Source organism: Kogia breviceps, chromosome 10 (assembly GCF_026419965.1).
Source record: "Kogia breviceps isolate mKogBre1 chromosome 10, mKogBre1 haplotype 1, whole genome shotgun sequence".
Taxonomy (NCBI): Eukaryota; Metazoa; Chordata; class Mammalia; order Artiodactyla; family Physeteridae; genus Kogia; species Kogia breviceps.
This window is the reverse complement of record NC_081319.1, coordinates 36,202,141-36,221,697: the sequence shown is the minus strand read 5'-3', so window position 1 is coordinate 36,221,697 and position 19,557 is coordinate 36,202,141. Positions and strand designations below refer to the sequence as shown.

Here is a 19,557-nt window from a genome sequence, read left to right as displayed (position 1 = left end):
TGGTCCTGGGGCAGCTGGCGCCCAGGGTAGGAGGTGGCCCGTGACAGCACAGGCCTCTGCAGAGAAGCACTCAGTGCACACGATGCCCAGTCAGTCCCACCCAGACCCCACGGAGACCCCGTGGCTCTGGGCAAGGGCCCATCCCAAGAAGCCTCTAGGTTCTGACAAGGACATCTGAGCTCCAGGCACGCACACCCCCACGAATCCCCACTCATGCACACACTTCCTGCTCCCAATTGCCACTAATTAGACAGCGGGAGAACCCACAGACCATGTAGCAAAAGCAGTCAGGTCTGTGGGGTCCCAAGGAGGCAGTCTCCATCAGGCACCAGGTGAGAAGGGCCTTGGGGAAAGGGCCCTGGGGTCCCTGCTTCTCTGAAGGGGAATCAAGTGACAGGGCCACATCTGCCAGGGACCTCAGTGGTCCCTCTGGAAGATGGGAGCTGCCCCAGGGCTGGGGCAGACTGGAGGATGGGGAGCCTGACAAACACCTCCCTTTGAGGCCTTCCTCCGAGCTCCTCATCCCAACCTGGCCTCTCCAGTTCCTCTGCTCCCAGTCCTCACTCCATACATCATTCATTCATTTATTTATTCCTTTATCCATACGTCATTCACTCATTTATTCACTCATTCATTCATGCATTAAGTGTCCATGGACCTCCTAGGACCAGGCCCTGGGACCACAGAGATAGACATGAAGCTGATCAGCAGGGCCTTGGAGGTGGGTATGAGGGCAGGCGAAGCTCCTAGTGCTTAACTCCTCCACTTGAGCAGCCCCTTCCTCTATCACTCACCCCCACCCAGGCCTGGGCCCAGCTTGGCATAGATTACAGGGGGCAACCATCAGATGGCTTCATCCCATTCCTGATGGAGAGAAAGAGGCCAGGCTGGCAGTACTGTGTACTTGTGAGTGGAAGGATCAGCTCCACACCTTCCTTCATGTGGCTCTGGTTGGCACACTCTGGGTGAGGCTGTTGTTCCCTTGGTCATTCAGACTGGACTCAGAGGATAGGCCAGCAAGGCCAGCTGTGCACATGCCCATGACCAGGCCTGTGGGCACAGCACTGCTAGGAAGTCATAGGATTTGGGGGATAAGAGAAAAGGGGGGTCCAAGTCCCAGTTGCTCTGAGGTGGGGCTGGAACACGCATGGCTGAGCAACCTGGGCCCCAGACCCCAGGGTGAGGGCCCTGAGCCAGCCAGCCCCCTTTATACCACACCACACGGCTCAGGCCCTCAGCCGCAAGCCGGGGTGGTGGGAAGAAAGCAGGTGTGTCCAGCCTGGCCCCTGTTCCCCAGAACATCCCCATCAAGGAAACAGAGGCTGGGCTCTGCTTCCCTCCCTTTCCTACCTGAGAGACCAACAGTCCTGGGCAATTTGGTGTTGCCATGACAACCACACACTTTCTTCTTCCCTACTTAGCAGATTGAATTTGAGCTGCCGATTAAATCATGGTGAGTTGTCTGTTTAGAAAGCATGTGGCTGCTTGGAGAGATCTATGCATCTTCCGTTTCCCAAGTACCTCTGACGCCCACTCCTTGCTTCCTGATGGCTGAAGGCAGCGAGACATGTCCTGCACCAGCTCCCGTGTCCCAGGGGCAGTCCTGGCCCAGTGGCAGCATCCCCTGCCAGTCTGACCTCCATCTGACAACACTCTGGTGTGCAGCTTCAGGGGCGGGTGGATGGTGGTCATCAGAGGCCCCAGACCATGCACAGGCCTCTTCCGTGTGAGGCACAGGGGTTTCCAGCAAGAGGTCTGGACTCAGAAGGCTCTCTGTCCCCTTCAGGGGTGTGTGCTGCCTTTAGGGGCTCGGCGGCCTTGGCTGGAATTGCCTGTGTGTGAACAACCGGATGACCAGGTCCCCTGGGGGCCTCGGAACCACGCTTTCCCAGGAGCTCACCTTAGCTGACTGTGACCAGCAAAGGAAAGGAGTCGCCTCCAGTGCAGAGCATGGGGGCTGGGGTCAGAGCTCAGTCCCCCAGTGAAGGAGATCTGGGGTGGTGTGAGAGTGGCCTGTCTGTGATAAGGGGGTTGCCAGTGGCCCTGGGAGGGATGTGTCAGCCTGGCAGTTGGGTGAGGGCTGGTTCAGCCTGTTCAACGGGAGGTAGCCATGGGCAGTCAGAGAAACGTGTGGGCCTGGCTGTAGGGCAGACTTGTGGCTCGGCCTGTTATCAAATCTGCCTGGGGCAGGGATGGACGTGGATTCGGGAGAACTTACCAGGAAGGGTCACTCAGGATGAGCAGGGAGACCCACCTCTGCCCTCTGCAGTCAGTGCTGAGGCCTCTGCCCCACGTTCAATCCTTTTTTTTTTTGGCTGCACTGCTCAGCTTGTGTGATCTTAGTTCCCCGACCAGGGATTGAACCAGGGCCCATGGAAGTGAAAATGCCATAAGCACCCTAACCACTGGACTTCCAGGGAATTCCCACCATGTGCAATCCTGCTGCAGGTTAAACCCACCACGTGGTCCTGTTTACATGGTCGCCACCCCACAGTGCTGCAGCATCCTCCGGTGAGGGGGTGGTGGCTCTTGACTGTAACTGCATCTCCTGGGCTAGGCCCACATCTCTGCCCCCATCTTACTACTGCTGTGATGTTGGGCAAAGTTCGTTAACTTATCTGAGCCTTTTCCCTCTGGGGAAGGGAGGGGCCCACAGACCGTGAGAGTGGAGGAGGAGGGGTGAGGGGCTCCCTGAGCAAAGCCTCCAGGGAAAACACAGACTCTGTGATACTTGCTGAGGTTAGTCATGTTGCCAAGAGCTTTATAGTGTTTGCTCAGAGTTTTATAATTTTGTAGGGGACAGCATAAAGTATTTTTTAAAAAGCAAATGAAATAACGAGACCATTAATAGCTTGAGGATTGTAGTAGAAAGGAAATAGGATACTACTTGGTTTAGCAGAGAACAATGTTTCTATAGTTTTAACCATGTGAACATGAATATCAATTTACCCCAAATCATAACACTGGGAGGATGGGAAGGTAAGTGTGCAGGGAGGTGGCCATCAGAGCTCATTTTTCCATACGAAGAGGTTTTTTACAACTTATAAGTTAATATAAGGAACACCTAAAATACATAATGCTATCAGAGATAAGATCATTTGCTACAAGGAAGAACAATACCCGGAGATATTTTAGACTCTGTGATGATTTCTGCTGTGGTCTAGCTCCCCTGTCTGAACACAGGTCCAGGCTCCAGTCTCGGAGCACACAGGCCCCCCTGCTTTCCCACTCTCCACTCAGCCCCAAATAGTGCTGCATGGTGACTTTTTCTTGGCCCCCACCATGGTCCTAGAGCAACAGTGAGTAGGGATCAGAACCTTTTCTAGATGGAGAAGAGGATCTTATGAACAGACAGCAGCAGGCCTGGAATTAGAGCGTGATTTTCAGGCTTCCTGGCTCTGTTGATTATCTGTATAAACAGCTGGTCCCTGGAGTCAAAATGTCATCTCCCAAGCTGCGAAGACAACCAGAAATCTTGCAGAGTCGGGGGAGTGGCCCGCAGAAGCTGATGGGAGTGAGGAGGCCTAGAGCACTGGGCTCTGTGGCACACCCAGGTCACAGCCTTTTGAAGAGGAGCAGGAAGAGGAAGAGGAAGAAGAGGAAGGCCTGATGGACCCCCACCATTCAGATATGACCCAGACACCAAAGGTCAACAGCCTTACTCCTTCCCCAAGGAGTGGTGCCAGACCCAGACATGTCTGGTGTCTCCCGGCTCTCCTTGAGTCCTAACTGTGGGCAGAACACACTTCCTTTCTTAGGAAAATCTCACCTTAATAGTAGCACTCAAGACAGAACCCTCTGGGCACACTAGGTTCTGGCCTTTCTCTTCCTCCCAGCTGCTCCTGGAAGGGGAAAGCTGGTTGGTAAACCTGGCATCCTTTATCCCTGTCCAAAGAAGGAAAAACAACAAATGAAATCGAAGTTTATAGAGGTTAAGTCTGACAGGCTGATGGCAGAGGCAATGGTTGTTTTTTGTTGTCTTTTTTAGGGTGAGGAGGAAGAACTCAGCAAGTTTCAGATCAGCTTTGATGAGTGGGTTCAAGGTGAGGACACTGGCCAACTGGAGATCGAGGCTGGCGGAGGGGGGAGTTTGGGAGTGTCCTCACAGCCACCATGGCCCAGGCCTAAAGCTGAGGTCAGGGGAGCCAGTGCCCATGGCCGCTCACCCACATGGCAGGATCAACGCAGACCCTTCCATTTTCTTCAGAAGCTGCCAACAGCAGCTGGCCCTCCTTGGACAAAGCCACATTGTCTTCTTTCGCCTGGGGTCTTTTTTCTTTCTGCTTTAAGCTAAGGCTACAGGGAAATTTAAACTACCAGTTGAGGTAATTTCTGATATTGCTGAAAATCATTTAACAAGTTTTGGAAGCATCCCCTCTTGCTCTGGGGGGCCACTCAGGCTGAGCCTGAAAGAGGTCATTTGCTGGCTCTCCCTGGAAGCCGTGGCTTTGCTTCCCCAGGCTTGCCTACCTGAGTTGGCCAAGAGTCAGAAGGCCTCGGGCAGTCTCCGTTACCCATGTCCTCACCTTCTAAGCTCCTCCGGACAAGCTGGGCTGAGAAGGATCTTTTGTTTCCTCTTCACCTCAGCACTGCCTCCAAGAAAAGGGGAAAGAAATGTTGCCACTGAAAGGAAAAAGACTAAACCACATGCATGTCTGTGGACTGGGTTTAGGTTGGAAGGAGGGAGCAGGTAAGTGTGAAGTTCCCAGGGGCCTCAGTTCCTCTCTGTTCAGCAGATTTATAATTCCACTCACAGAGCAAACGGGCTGGTGCAGGGCAACCCCTGCTCAGTGCCCCTCCATCCTCTCATGGAATCCTTGCCGCATCCTATGAGGCAAGTGCTCTAGTGCCCAGTTTTAGATGCATAAACTGAGGCTCAAGGAGATTAACTACCTTGCTCAAGGGTGAAGTGGGGATGGGTCTGCCTCCAAGACCCTCTCTGGAACCCACACACAACCTGCCTTCCTAATTCTCAAGGGAGAAGGAAAATAGGGCTGTTGGAAGAAAGGGAAAGGAGCGTGATGGGGTCAAGAGCGTGAGCAACTGAACCTGACAGGGGCAAGGGCCCAGGGGGCGGAGAGGTAAGAGGTTGGAGGCTGGATAGCAGGTGGTGCTGGGCTCCCGAGGGCACCCAAAGAACCAGACCAGGCGGAAGTGGGGGAAAAGGGATGGGTCCTGTGTTTATTAATGCCACAAATTTGGGGTTTAGTGCCTTCTGGGGGTGACAGGGCTAAAGAAAAGTGGTTAAATCACCAGTGTTTGTAATGTCCTCACTTCTTGCTCCTTTGCTGGCCCAGCCGTAAACAGGCCTTGAGTGGGTTAATAGGAGGGAGGATGGGGAGAACAGAGCTTGGGCTGGGGAGGGGGTGGGGCGGACAGCATCAGGAGAGGACGGCCCGAGGGTGAGGAGCAGAAGAAAAAGCGGGCAGGGAGGTGCATACACAGGACAGGTAGGAAGTCTTGCTTTCTCCATGGCTTTCAGAGCTGCATTTGCCTGTCCTACCTCTGCTCTCCTTCCATCCTCCCTGGGCTGTGCAAGGTGGGCTACTGACAGATGAGGAAACCGAGGCACAGAGAGGCAAGATCTCCTGCCTATGATTACAAAGTGATGGAGTGGCCAAAGTTAGCTGCCTTCCCACTCCTTGGTGGTGTCACCTGGGGTCAAGGCCACCAGCAGACAGGGGACCATGGGGTACAGACAACGTTTTCTTTGCAACGCAACATAATTTTTGGCCAGATTTGTTTCTCCCAAATACTTCTTATGCGTGCTAATGCCTGTGCAAAACAATTACCTTAAATTCTTTAAGATGAGATAAAGACTGAGGTGGGAGAGGAATTGTGGGAGAAAAAGTCATGGAAGGTCAGCGAGGAGGTTTAAAACATTCAAAATCATGGATTTCAAACTTGGTGGGGTTTTTTGTTTTTGTTTTTAACAAAAAGAACCTTTTTTTCAAGCAAATTCTTAGACTAACCCCTAATTTTCAAAACAGATATAAAGGGTGCTGCTCCAGTTGCAGTAGGAGCTGGAGGGCCCCTCCACCTCCTCAGGCTCAATGTTATCACTACAGCTCAAATCCAGCCCTTGTTAACCCGAGGGAGGAATGGAGCCCAAAGGTAGATAGTACCTGTCACGTGCTCAGTGTGCCGCAGTTGGTAGAGTGAGGGAGCCTTGTTCAGGTCACCCACTGAGTTAGAAAGGGCAGCCAGGCTGGAGTATAACCATGTATGTGACACCATGGGCCGCTTAGAAAGCAAAACTCTGTTCGTGTACTTCAGAAGGCAGACATGGACGCAAGCGGACTTCCCTGGTGGTGGTGCACATGGAAGGAACGCGGCGGGCAGGACACCTCTGGGTTCTTCCCCCAGAGCCTGGCTCTCAGCCATGTGTTTGTAGGGTTGCTGCAGGGAGAGTTGAAAAGAGGCGAGGATGAGTCGCCAGTGCACTTGGGCATCTTGCCATCAGCCCTGCATGATGTCACTCCCTCTTACAAAAGAAAAAAGAAAAAAAATGCAAGTAGCTCTATCCCTTCTATTGCCCCACAGAACTGGACATCTGCACACCTGCAAGAACATCCTCTTGTCATTGGAGAGATGCCACTGAGGGATTTCACAAGCCACATGAGGAAGAAAGGAATCTTCAGCTCTAGCTCAAGAACAGAAAAATGCGCTGTGCTAATCTGGTTTGTTCATAAAATTGTTGTGTTAATGCCCTGGGGGAAACAAAAAGGAAAGCTATTTTAGCAACATTCCCTAGTTTGGTTGGGATTACATGTGGGGGAAAACATTCCCATTTCCCCTCATGGCTAAGGGTTTTGGTTCTCCTGGGTCCTCATGGTTCTCCCTGCCTGGCCGTGCCAGTCCCTGATGAGGGCTGGACGAGATGTGCCCTGAGCCCAGGGGAAGCTGGGGCTAGTCAACGCTGGGGTTCACAACACACACCTCCCGAAAGGAACGAGGCTCCTGTGTCACCTGGAGTTGTCTCATAACTCTCCTTCTGACAGATGCCCTCTGGTCCCCCTGATGCCACGCTCCCTGGTGTCAACTTTTGTGACTTTCAAAAAGCAGTGCAGAGAAGTGAGTGAAGAGCAACGGTGAGTCAGGCTTTCATTTCAGACTCCCCTTCTCTCCCGCCCGACACGGCTGCGTGGAAGCCGCACACTATTAGTTCCACATAATTGAAAAGTGTGTCAGGATCTCTCAGACACGAACCTGAAACATGCTGCTCAGTTGTCACCTCCAACGTGACTAATGCAGTCGTGTCTTAATTAGTCACTGTTTACTGCGCTGACAGCGTCAGAGCCCCGTTCCAAGGCCCCAGTTTGTGATGCGGATGAGATTAAAGGACAGAGAGTTGTCAGGTTTTCAGGTCCCCTTCCCACTGAGCACTCTGAACCCAGGTGGCCTCTGCCAAGTGCATTGGTCAGACCAGGGCAGCACTGTGACAGCAGAGACAACAGGGACACATTTTTGGATGGAGGGAGGTAATGAGACAAGTAAATGGTGGACTAGAACATTCCCTCACAAGTCAGTTGTTACATCACAGGCCCTCGGGCAGCTCCTCTGAGGCTGAAGGGGCAACTCCAGATGAACCATGCCACCCTGCCCAGCCCCTGCCCAGTGAGAGCTGATTGAACTGGGCACTCATCTGCCCCAAGGGTGGCCCATCCACTGGCTCCCTTATGACCCATGGCCCACAGTAGCTAGCCTGGGCCAGTTCCATTTCTCCTCAGGGGCTCTGTGTACAGAACAGAGCTTAAACCTGAGAGGAGAGACTGCAGGCAGGAGATAAAAGGTGGTGAAAGAGACTGTCTCGGGACTTCCCTGGTGGTGCAGTGGTTAAGACTCCATGCTCCCAATGCAGGGGGCCCGGGTTCAATCCCTGGTCAGGAACTAGATCCCACATGCATGGCGCAACTAGGAGTTCACAAGCCACAACTAAGGAGCCCACCTGCCACAACTAAGGAGCCAGCGAGCTGCAACTAAGGAGCCTGTGAGCCGCAACTAAGACCCAGTGCAACCAAATAAATAAATAAATATTTAAAAAAGAAAGAAAGAGACTGTCTCATCATTGGAAGAACGTGGACCTCTACCCGAGAGCAGCACCCATTTCTGGGAACTCCTCCTCTCATTGCCCACCAGCCTGACTGCCCACTGTCTGGGCCCCAGGACAGGTGGGTATCACCCCAGTGTGAAGCCAGGAGGAGCACAGAAACCAGGAGCTGCCCCCAACACCCAGCACCTGCTAGCCTCATGGTGAGGCAGCCATCCACGCACCCCCTCTCCTCTTTCTCAAGCCCCGTGGGGACCTTTCTTCATTCAGCCTCATAAGTGCAGAATCCAGGGCCCTTCAACTCTTCAGGAACCTACAGAAATGACTGAGATGGAAAAAAATTTACTGGATCCAAACACAAAGCTTCAAAGCTGATGTTCAAATGTCTGTAGAACATACCACCAGGAGAGTTAGCCAACAACAACTCCTGCATACTTACATACCTGTTATGCTCAATGTGGGACAGGGTGTACTGTAACAGCTTTGACAAGCCGTGGGGAGGGGTCTCCATGAGCGTTCTGCAGCCTTGACAGGGTTCTGGGTGCACCTACTCTGGTGAGGACCCCGTTCATGAAGGGAAAGACCTAACTCCCTACAGCTGACCTTTAGCACTTTCCCTCTAAGCCATACTACCCCAGAAGGATGGAGAAGCTGACAGGCCAAGAGTTGACTGCACTCTGGGTCAGGGGCACCTAGCAACTTTGGCTAATTAAGCTGGAGGATAATTAAGAAGTATTTATAAGACTTCCTTCATTAGGCCCCTAAAGGAGGCTGAACTACATTAGGAGCCCATTTTCCCTATTTCACTCTAATACACCCAGATGGTTCTGGTTAAGAAGGAATGACACTAACTAGGGGGACTGATTCTGCCACAGTAATTGTGGTCGGACTGATGATGCAAATCAATGAGTCTTCCTTTCCCCCCAAACTCTTCAAATAAAACACCTTTCTTGCTATGCTTGAAAGTTAATTAGGGACTTCCCCAATGGCCCAGTGGTTAAGACTCTGCGCTTCCACTGCAGGGGGCGTGGGTTTCATCCCTGGTGGGGGAAGTATGATCCCACATGCCGTACAGTGTGGCCAAAAATAAATAAATAAAATAAAGTAAAAAAATATATTATTTATTTATTTATTTATTTATTAGTTTTGGTGGTACGCGGGCCTCTCACTGTTGTGGCCTCTCCCATTGCAGAGCACAGGCTCCGGACGCACAGGCTCAGTGGCCATGGCTCACGGGCCCAGCATGTGGGATCTTCCCTGACCAGGGCACGAACCTATGTCCCCTGCATCGGCAGGCGGATTCTCAATGACTGCGCCACCAGGGAAGCCCTAGAATTTTTTAAAAAATCTAAAAAAAAAAGAAATTTGGGCTTCCCTGGGTACACTGGTTAAGAATCAGCCTGCCAATACAGGGGACATGGGTTCGAGCTCTAGTCTGGGAAGATCCCATGTGCCACAGAGCAACTGAGCCCGCACACCACAACTACTGAAGCCCTCGTGCCTAGAGCCCGGCTCCACAACAAGAGGAGCCACCGCAATGAGAAGCCCGTGCACCGCAACAAAGAGTAGCCCCCGCTCGCCTCAACTAGAGAAAGCCCGCGTGCAGCAACAAAGACCCAACGCAGCCAAAAATAAATAAAAATTAAAAACCCTGTTTTAAAAAAAGAAGAAATTAACAAATATCAATAAAATATTTACAACATTAAGGACATTCACTCAGGTAAACAGCAGTAAAACAAATCACTTTCCACCTGCATGTGATTGGCTCAGAAGTCTCATTTCCAAATAAAATACATGAGTCAAGCACCCGAATGAGGAAGATATAAAGGTGAAGGGGTACCCTGGACTCCCTAAAAACCACAGGCCTAAAATCACACAGTTGTCCTCCCTGCCCTGATATTAGTTCTGACCTGCCAAAAATGGCTGCCTATTTTAAAAACATGACCAAGACAAGGACAGGCCAGACAGAGAAGATAGGAAAGAGAAAAGTGCTATCAACAATGGGGAGCACTACTTTGGGCAGAAGGGAAAGGCAGTGAATAAACTGCCAGGGCTATCAGTCTGGGACACAGAAAGCTCCATCACAGGGGCCAGGAATCCAGCCCCTCTTTCAAAGTCAGAACCATGGTCCAGTAACGTCAACATAGGGAGAACCGTTCTGATGAGGAATAAGATTCACATACTCAAGGTACTTGCCCACTTTCCTTTTGAAATTTAAGAGTTTTTGTTTCTTTTTTGGAAGGAGAAGTAGTATGAAACATCTTCACAGAGGTGTGAAGAAAATAATTTATTCATTTTAAAATGGGGAAATTGACATGAAACTAGCAATATGAATATATGGTTTTAAAAAAAGACAGGAGGGAGGAGGTGCCCTGGTGAATTAGGTGGTAAGTGGCAGGGAGTGGGGCAGAGTATACAGCATCTCCTGAGCCAGAAGTCACAGCTGAGGAAGCATTAAGTAGCACAGCAGCATCCCCTCACCGAGGGACCTGACAGGCCAAACCTGAAGACACCAACATACATGTGGCCAGAGCAGCACAGAAAGAAGAAATGCTGTTATCATCACCAACAAAAGCTTCTTTGTTTCATAAATGGATGTGCTTTAGAGACTTGTTTCCATGGAGAAGTAGCCTTACTATATTTTGAGTGGCACTTAAAGCCTCAAGTGTGATTTACCCCCAAAACCCTTCTTGGGTAACGTGGGGCAGCTCAGCACCCATGTATGCAAGCACCCTGAGGCACAGGTGTGGCTCTAGGCGGACTGGGGGAAAGCCCCAGAGCGAGTGGTCGGGCCCAGCTGTGCTCCAGGGAGCAGCGGGGACAGAGGCAGAGGCCATGGGCTGCAAAGGGCCTGCTGCCCAGGTGCTGGAGCCCGGGAGGCAGGCGTTAGTAATGGGACAACACCCGCTTCCCCAAACCCTGGGCCACGGGGACTGCTCTTTCTATAAACAATGAAGCAGGCCACAGGAAGCAGCCCCCGTGGCCGTCGCAGCTAGCCATCTCTCAAGAGGTGCTGTCCCTGACTGCGGCAGCCCCATGCTGATAGCAGAGCCCGGGCACATGGGGACAAGATGAGCATGAGCCCTTGCTGTCAGACACAGAGACTCCCCAAGCTGGAGAACAGAGTGGGAGCCGAGGTGTTCCTGCTCCCGAGGAGGTGGGGCATCAGCATTGCTGCTCAGGCAACGGCAGCTGTTTTCCTGGAGCTGGGAATGCACACTGTGAACACGAGCACGACTGGCCCTGGGCACTGACGCTGGTGAGGATAATGGGGTGTGCCAACCTCAGTGTGCCGAAAAAGCTGGTCCCAAAGTCCTGCCCCAGAGACGCAGAGGACAAAGGTCTGGAATGGATCCTGGAAACCTACATTTCTAACTTGCAATCCAGGTGATTCTGAGGCAGGTAGTGCGAGGAGCACACTCTGAGTCTGGGGTCAAGTGGGCAGGGGTTGGGTGACAGGGTTCTAGGGGAGAGAGGGGTGGTCAATGGCAGCAGAGAAGGAAATTGTGAGGGCTGGAGGCCCATTTCTGTGCATTCAAAAGACAAAAAAAAGTACTTGGGGGGCCTTTCCTGGTGGCACAGTGGTTAAGAATCCGCTTGCCAATGCAGGGGACATGGGTTCGAGCCCTGCTCTGGGAAGATCCCACATGCCGTGGAGCAACTAAGCCCATGCGCCACAACTACTGAGCCTGTGCTGTAGGGCCTGTGTGCCACAACTACTAAGCCAACGTGTCACAGCTACTGAAACCCGTGTGCCTAGAGCCCATGCTCCGCAACAAGAGAAGCCACCGCAATGAGAAGTCTGCACACCGCAACGAAGGGTAGCTCCCGCTCGACACAATTAGAGAAAGCCTGTGCGCAGCAAAATAGACCCAATGCAGCCTAAATAAATAAATAAATAAATAAATAAAATTTATTTTTAAAAAAGAGAGAAGCCATCACAGTGAGAAGCCCAAGCACCGCAACAAAGAGTAGCCCCCGCTCGCTGCAACTAGAGAAAGCCCATGTGCAGCAACAAAGAACCAACTCAGCCCCCCCAAAATTAAAAAAATAAATAAATAAATGAATTTATTTATTTTTTTTAAAAAAGTACTTGGAGGCGGGGGGCTGCCTTCTGTGTGTGCCACCCACCCTACCCCACGGGGCAATCAGTTCTTCTGAGGTAGGCTGACCCTGCCTTACAAAACATGACCAAGCCCATGATTCTGGACAGCCTCTGATTGTTCAGTGACACATTGCATTTAGCTACTTTCCCTGCAGTTCATATGAAACATTCTCTACTTGAAGAGATAAAAAGGCGTCCAGGTGACTGGGTCCTACTCTTGGTGCATTGGTGGGTCTTTGTCCTTGGCCTCTTGGCTTTGGCTCTGGGCCAGTGGATTTAAATGTGTGCATTTCAGCCAAACTGCCATCTGATACAAGCTTCCCTGTCTCTGGGTGTAAACATAGAAAGTTTGGGAACGTTGGGGCTAGATGATTTCTAGCTATTACCACCCAAGATATAGTCTGTGCATGTAGCTCCAAAGGTTGATCACGTCTAATTAATTAATACATTAATTACATCAGTTAATATAGTAACACATTAATGAAAGAAGAAGAACACTTTGCTGCCTGAGAACACCTGCTGGGTGCTGGGCAGGGAGGCAAGCCTTAGCCTGGGCTCACATTGTAGCCTGAAGGACCAGATCTGCAGGCCTGCCAGTCTTGTCCTGGGGCTGGAATTCCGGTGTACTGACCAGTGCTGGAAGTAACAGGTCAGCGGAGGAAGGGTATGATTCAGTGACACATGCCATATAGAATTTATCCTATTTCATTCTGATGGAAAAAAAGATACCTCTATTCAACTTTAGTTGTCATCTGTGCAATCTCCTCATGAGAAGTTACAGCCAACTGCAAAGCGGTGTTCCCTTCAGAGTAGCTCACGAAGGATCACAGTGTCCTTAGAAGCTGTCCTCTCTCAAGTGGCCATGCCAGAGGTCATGAGCTGGCTTGCCCCTGCTGTGGGAAGACATGTGCTGGCCTGGGGGTGGGGGTGGGAGTGGGGGACAGCCATGAAGGGGAGACACATGACTCTGCCTGGCTAACTGTGGGAAATGTGATCTGAAAGACTATGTCTTCATTTCTTGGATTTCTCATTGAGCAATATTTCTCCTTCACTAAACAACCAGGCCACAGTGTTGACGTGGGGAAAGCCACAACTCCAGGGCCAACTTGTTCTTGTTTGGTGCACAACATCACATAACATCAAGTCTCCTTCCGGCTTTTATGGAATATGTTAAATATTCCTGTGGAGGGTAAAGTGGCTACATCTCTCCTTCTGGGCCAGAAGATTATTAACTATTATCATCCAAAATAGAGTTTGTTGGAACATGTAGTTCTGAAGGTCAATCACAACCAAAAAGAATTAACACATTATTCAAAAAGAAAAATGCTGATTACAACAAAATGGTGAAAAAAATAATTGTATCTATTTTAAAAGCTTTTTGGTCTTCACTTAAAAATGGAACTCCTCCTTGCTGTCTGAAACCTCAAACGGACGGTAAGTGTTTGGTCTGGTGGTTTGCTCCGATGACTCACCTGTATGTTGGTCTCACTCCACTACAGACCCCTAATTGGGCTCTTCTGCATAGAAAACATGTTCCACCCACAAAACCGCCCCACAGCTGGTCCAGGTGCCACAGGGCTTCCGCGAGGTCACATCGTTTTGTCAGTGAGTCTGGACACACCTAACTGAGTCCTAAGAAAGTGGATCAGCTTGGTCTCTGTGAGGAACGCTATCCCAAGAGTCGCTCCCAAACAGAGGGCCCCCACAGCGACGTGCATCAGCATGGCTGGCCAGCCCCGCTCACAGCAGAGGAACACCTGCAGAAAGAGACCACTGTCACTGCCCCGGGCCCCCAGCCGTACCTCCTTTCTCTGGGGCAAAGCCACGGGGAATGGAGGCCCTACTGCTCTAGCTTCTGGTCAGGTAAAGGCATGACAGCTATGTACTAGGGTCTACTCTGTTCCCACGGGTACCACTGATCAGTCATTTCCATCATAAGATGCTGTCCCAGAAGCTTAGGGGAAGGGGTAAGAGGAAGCAAGTACTTGTCCAGCTGGGTCACGCAGAGCAAGAACGGGATGCCTGGAACGAAGGACAGTGGACATGCTGCAAAATCATGTGGTGTGAAGGCTGCACGGCGCCTCACCTCGGAAACAGCAGTAATGCCACCACTGAGGGCAAATGCCCCGAGGAGGACTGGTGACAGGAACAGGCCGGCCAGGGGCTTGTGGGGGCTCTTCCGGTAGTAGCGGTGGATGAAGCAAAGGCTCTGTGTGATCCGAATGCCCATGTTGAAGCAGTTGGCCAAGATGAAGCCCACGCTGCCACACCAATGGGTCAGGAGATAGGATAACAGCAGGAACGAAGATGAGAGGGCCAGCATTGTGAAATTGTACCTGGGAAGAGGGAGGCAAGCAATGCAGGGCAGTGGGTACCTGGTCCCAAGGCAGGGCTGCTGCAAAGAAAGTGGCTGTGAACATGAATTCACAGAAAGCACCTTCAAGTTCCCACAGTCCAGCTGATTTTCACAACATCGAATGCTAAGTGGACAACATGGAAATGTCACTGTCCCTTTCACCTCTGAATAGAAGAGTAAGAAAATGAACTCAACATATTTATGGTGTTTAAGGATAATAACTGGTTAGTTTAAGTGACACTGTGATCAGAACACATAAAAATCCTTTTCAGCCTGCCTTTAACGTGAGACACAACAATATGACACGGGTAACAATTACATGTGAACAGGCACTCTGACAGGTACTGTGAGGGGTGCTGGGGATGCACTGGTGGATGAACACACGGCCCTTTCCCTGTGGAGCTTGGATCCATTTTATGGACGAGGAAACCAGGCAGAGGGAGGCTAAATAATTTGCCTAAGGAATGAGCCAACACCCCAACCTGACCCCTGGCCCCTAAACTTTAGCACCTCATTCCGCTTCCCTTGCAAAATGCAGAAGCCCCATAACCTTGGCCAGTGGATCTCACTCAAAGCAAGTGACCAGCTTCCATAATGAAATGGAGAAAGGCCTGGACCACCTTCAGGGTTTCCCAGACTCTTACACATCCCTCCTCTGCTCTCTACATCTCCAGAGCTCTGTGGGTTCTATGACTGGAGGGATTATACTGCTCCTTTCACTTCTATGATTCCAGAGCAGCACGTCACTTAGTTATCTTCAGTTTTCAGTTCTCAACTGAAAACTATTTTATCTCAGCAGAGATAAAATAGCTGCCACAGTCTTCCAAAAGGCTTGTGGTACATCCATGAACAAAATTCTCCAGCATCTCGTTTCTGCCTAGCACATAGCAGGCATTCTAAGTGTATAGTTGTTGAGGGAACCAAACTCCTTAGATCCCCAAGCTGTGTCAGCTGGGTTAGGAAACTTCAGAGGCCACCACTCGGGTTCTGTACAGGAGGGAGGGGTGGTAAGAAAGCCACTGTGGCCTCCAAATGTCCAGGTTCTGGTCCTTGGGCTGAGCAAGCCCAAGGTGGTATGGGAGATATAATTCATCAGAGAGGATAGCAAGAACACACATGTGCGCGCGCGCGCACACACACACACACACACACACACACACACACACACACACACACACACACACACACACACTGTACTCCAACAGGGGAGGTATGCTTTCATCCAGAATTCCAGAGAGGGAATTCATCTGCTTCTTAGTTGAGAGAGTTTCTTTTAATGAATAATGGAACTACAAGAGCCCACATCTTCAAAGGGGAAGTTTCTTCACTAACTGCTAATCAATGATCAGAATGGCCAACTTTATAACAGGCCACTGAGGCTGGGCCAGTACTCTGATCTCTTTTCAAAAAAGAAGCAGAGATGTGTAAACTATTCAGTTTTTTTTTTCAGAAACGATCTCAGAAAGGTTTATTAAGACCAATGCTTGGAGTTTAGGCCACAGGTTCACAAACTTTCAAAGTCATCCTCACCCAGCTCCAAGTAGAATGGAAACAATGAATGAAACCAGAAGGCAATTCATGCTAATTCAAGCAGAGACAAGTTCCATGGTATGGCTTCTTTAACGTAGCCATTCGGGAGGTGCTGATGATGACGGAGTCCACTGTTTTTCACTAGAAGAGGGCTCTGCAACTATTGAACTTTCCAGAACTCATAAATCTATAGCCTTAAAGACATTATCCACTTCAGGAAAAAATGAGAATTTTAAAGATAAAATTAAAATGCCACTTTTTAAATCAATGGAAAATTAGTCAGTGACAATGACTATTTTCTAAGGCTTGGTTAACACAGACAGGAAGTTATTTAATCAGGCTTATCAAAAGATAGATGACTGCAGCAGCAACTGAAGCAGCCCCCAGTGGGTGCTGGTTGAAAACATCAAGGCACAGCCATACGTTGTAGCCTTGGCAACCATGCAAAGGATGGTGCCAGTCTTGTGTGCACTCGTCCTGCATTCAACAGTTATGGAGTCCCACTCCACGTTGGGCACTCAAGAGCCAACAAGTCAGAAAAGAGCTGTCAGTCTTGGGCCTCTGCATCACTGTCCCCTCTGCCTGGAAGATTCGGCCCCATCTTTGCATAGCAGACTCTTCTTGGTCATTCAGGCCTCAGTCTAAATGCCACCTCCTTGGAGGGGCCCCCCAATCTAAAAAGGTCCCCACTCTCACTACATAACCCTGTTTTAGTTCTCTGCAAAGCACAATATTTTCTTGCTTATTTACTTGTTTGCTACCTGCCTTCCCCACTGTCAGCTCCAGGAGAGCAGGGATCTCTTCTCTTTTGTTCATTGCTGAATTCCTGGAGCTTAAAGAAATGCCTGTTAGAGGGCTTCCCTGGTGGCACAGTGTTTGAGAGTCCACCTGCTGATGCAGGGGACATGGGTTCATGCCCCGGTCCGGGAAGATCCCACATGCTGTGGAACAGCTGGGCCCGTGAGCCGTGGCTGCTGAGCCTGTGAGTCCGGAGTGTGTGCTCCGCAACGGGAGAGGCCACAACAGTGAGAGGCCCGCGTACCACAAAAAAAAAAAGAAAAGAAAAAAGAAAGAAAAAAAAAAAGAAATGCCTGTTAGAGAGTAGATGCTCAAAAAGTATTTGTCAAATGAACAAAAGAAAATGAGGGTGGGCTTCCCTGGTGGCACAGTGGTTGAGAATATGCCTGCCAATGCAGGGGATAAGGGTTCGAGCCCTGGTCTGGGAAGATCCCACATGCCGTGGAGCAACTGGGCCCGTGAGCCACAATTACTGAGCCTGCGCGTCTGGAGCTTGTGCTCCGCAACAAGAGAGGCTGCGATGGTGAGAGGCCTGCGCACTGCAATGAAGAGTGGCCCCGCTGCTTGCCACAACTAGAGAAAGTCCTTGCACAGAAACTAAGACCCAACACAAACATAAATAAATAAATAAATAAATAAATTTTTAAAAAATAAAAAAAATTTTTCTAAAAAAGAAAATGAGATATCCTTAACAAAACACAACAAAAAATCCTTCAGTGGAGCATAATAAATGCCATCAATTTTATGCTATACATATTATAAGGTTATTAACAAAAAAGCAACTTGCCGTTCAATGGACATTCTAATATTTCACATCCAACCAAATCCCCTATTTTTATTTAGAAAAACACTGATTAACCTGTAGGTAGTTAACTAAAAGCCATGATTTCATCAGTATATATTTTTCAATTCAGAATGTGAAATGTACAAGGTAAATCAATCATAACACTTAACTAAGCTGCTCAATTCTACTATAAAAATTCTTACTACCATTTTATGTCTGGCTAAATTCATAGAGAGGGGAAAATTGCTGGGGTCTGTGATGAGCCCAGGTGCTCCCTGTGTTCAGACAGGACTGAAGGTTGGGGTCAGGGGCCCAGACAGAAAGGAGGCTGCTATGTTTAATACAAACCTGGAGACCATGCTTAAAGGCACACACATTTTACTCTTAGGGGAAGTGAGTTACTTCAGATGAGAACAAGGCCCTGTCTTTTCTCTATGTTGACTACTAATACCATGAAAATAATTTTCCAGATTTTAATATACTGTCCTGATCCCATTACTACAAATAACTTAAAAAGTTGCTTTCTTTGGGTCAATGCAATGTAAGAGAAACCAAAGCAACCGGCCACTGTCTATGTTCCCTCATGATTTGTTGCAAGATATATATTTTTAATGTTTTAATCAGGCTTAGTGTTGATTCTCCCCCTCAACACTAATGCTGAAATTGTTATAACAAAATTCCCTTCAAAGAGATAGATTCTTAGTCCAGAACTCTTTCCACTACACCTCAGTGCCTCATTTAGTATGTTTTAAATTACATTTTTAAATTATTTCATGTTAGAAGCACCTTTCAAGTAAAAACACAGTGCTTTCAAAATTAAACTTAGAGAACATTTTATCCACTAAAAAAAAAAAAAAAAAGATAGACTCAAAGCGGTTTATAGCTATAAATTTAACTGTCTGAAGTAAAAACCATGTCTAGACCACCATTTGAAAACTATGGGTTGTGACCTAAAAGTAGGCTAGGAAATCAATTTAGTGGGTCATGACATGGCAGTTTAAAGAATGAAATAGAACAGAATTAAAAATCATCAGTGTGTCCTGTGCGTAACTGGGGTACTTGTTGCTTCATGGAAGCTTCCTTTCAGTTACACCCAAATATGCACTGGGTCACAGTGTTCAATGCAGTTTTCACTCTGAAAGCTGGTATGAGCCAGCAGTTCCTAAGGCCCTCGCTATCTATCATCAGCAATCTCCTGGAGCTGAGCAATAAAAGACTCCTTGGCCTAAGTTCCTAAAATTCCAGTTCAGCTGGTATGGGAGGGGGCCAGAACTTCTGAGCAGTCTGGGCTGGGACCACTGCCCTAGACTCCAGTTCTCAACTACAGTGTAGCATACGAGGTCACCAAGCCTCTGTGAGACAGGCCCCAGTGGGAAGCAGACAGAGGCTGCTCTGAATGAGAGGAAGGGTTCGCCAGCTCTCTGAGTACCTGCTTCCCATCCTACTCCTGCACTGGGACTCTGAGGGGTTTCAATGGCACTCAGGGCACTACAGAGGCAGCATGAAGCCCCCAAGGGACCCAGACCTCAAGGGGCAAAGGGATAAAGAGGGCCGCTCGCCCCATTACCTACACCCACCCCTTCTCTCTTCTTCCTCTCCCTTCTTTGTCCCTATCAGTTTTATCCTTCTCCTCAACTGTACTCTGCAGTGATGTCTTCAGATACCTACCACCTTGCTAATTTTGGCATCTGGGACACAAGAGATCAATGATCCTAGTGTGAGTCAGAGGCTCTTACCAGGAGTTCCTGTCAGAATCATTGAGGAGTTTTAGAAAAACATCCACATGCTCAGGGCCTGCTGATTCTGTAGGCATGGTAGGAGAGAGAGTGGTGGGAGTAGGGTGGACAGGAATCTGCATTTCTAACAAGCTCCATGGGGCACTGTGACTCATAACCAGTGTTAAAAGCTACTGCTTGAAATTCCAGGCCAGAGGT

General features: G+C 49.5%; 1 protein-coding gene and 1 long non-coding RNA gene across 4 annotated transcripts in view; both read right to left on the bottom strand.

The window, feature by feature from the left end:
• Positions 1-3,081: 3,081 nt before the first annotated feature.
• LOC136794983 (uncharacterized) lies at positions 3,082-9,060 on the bottom strand. 2 transcript variants are annotated; one of them, XR_010842533.1, is made up of 7 exons: positions 8,240-9,060; positions 6,940-7,051; positions 6,562-6,710; positions 6,126-6,399; positions 4,471-4,589; positions 3,770-3,885; positions 3,082-3,454 (listed from the first exon to the last, which is right to left on the bottom strand). It is a non-coding gene; the product is annotated as an uncharacterized lncRNA (long non-coding RNA). The 2 variants fall into 2 exon arrangements; XR_010842532.1 differs by lacking the exon at positions 8,240-9,060 and having other exon boundaries at positions 6,940-7,227.
• A 2,877-nt stretch (positions 9,061-11,937) lies between these two features.
• Positions 11,938-19,557, bottom strand: part of RFT1 (RFT1 homolog) — a 40,710-nt gene continuing 33,090 nt past the window's right edge. Inside the window, exons 12-13 of one of the 2 annotated variants that reach the window (XM_059076013.2) lie at positions 14,242-14,491; positions 11,938-13,912 (exon numbers count right to left, since the gene is read on the bottom strand). In XM_059076013.2, the coding sequence (XP_058931996.1) occupies positions 13,745-13,912; positions 14,242-14,491 (418 nt within the window). In that variant the 3' untranslated portion in view covers positions 11,938-13,744. The remainder of the gene's footprint in view (positions 13,913-14,241; positions 14,492-19,557) is intronic. The other variant, XM_067043919.1, reaches the window with a different exon arrangement.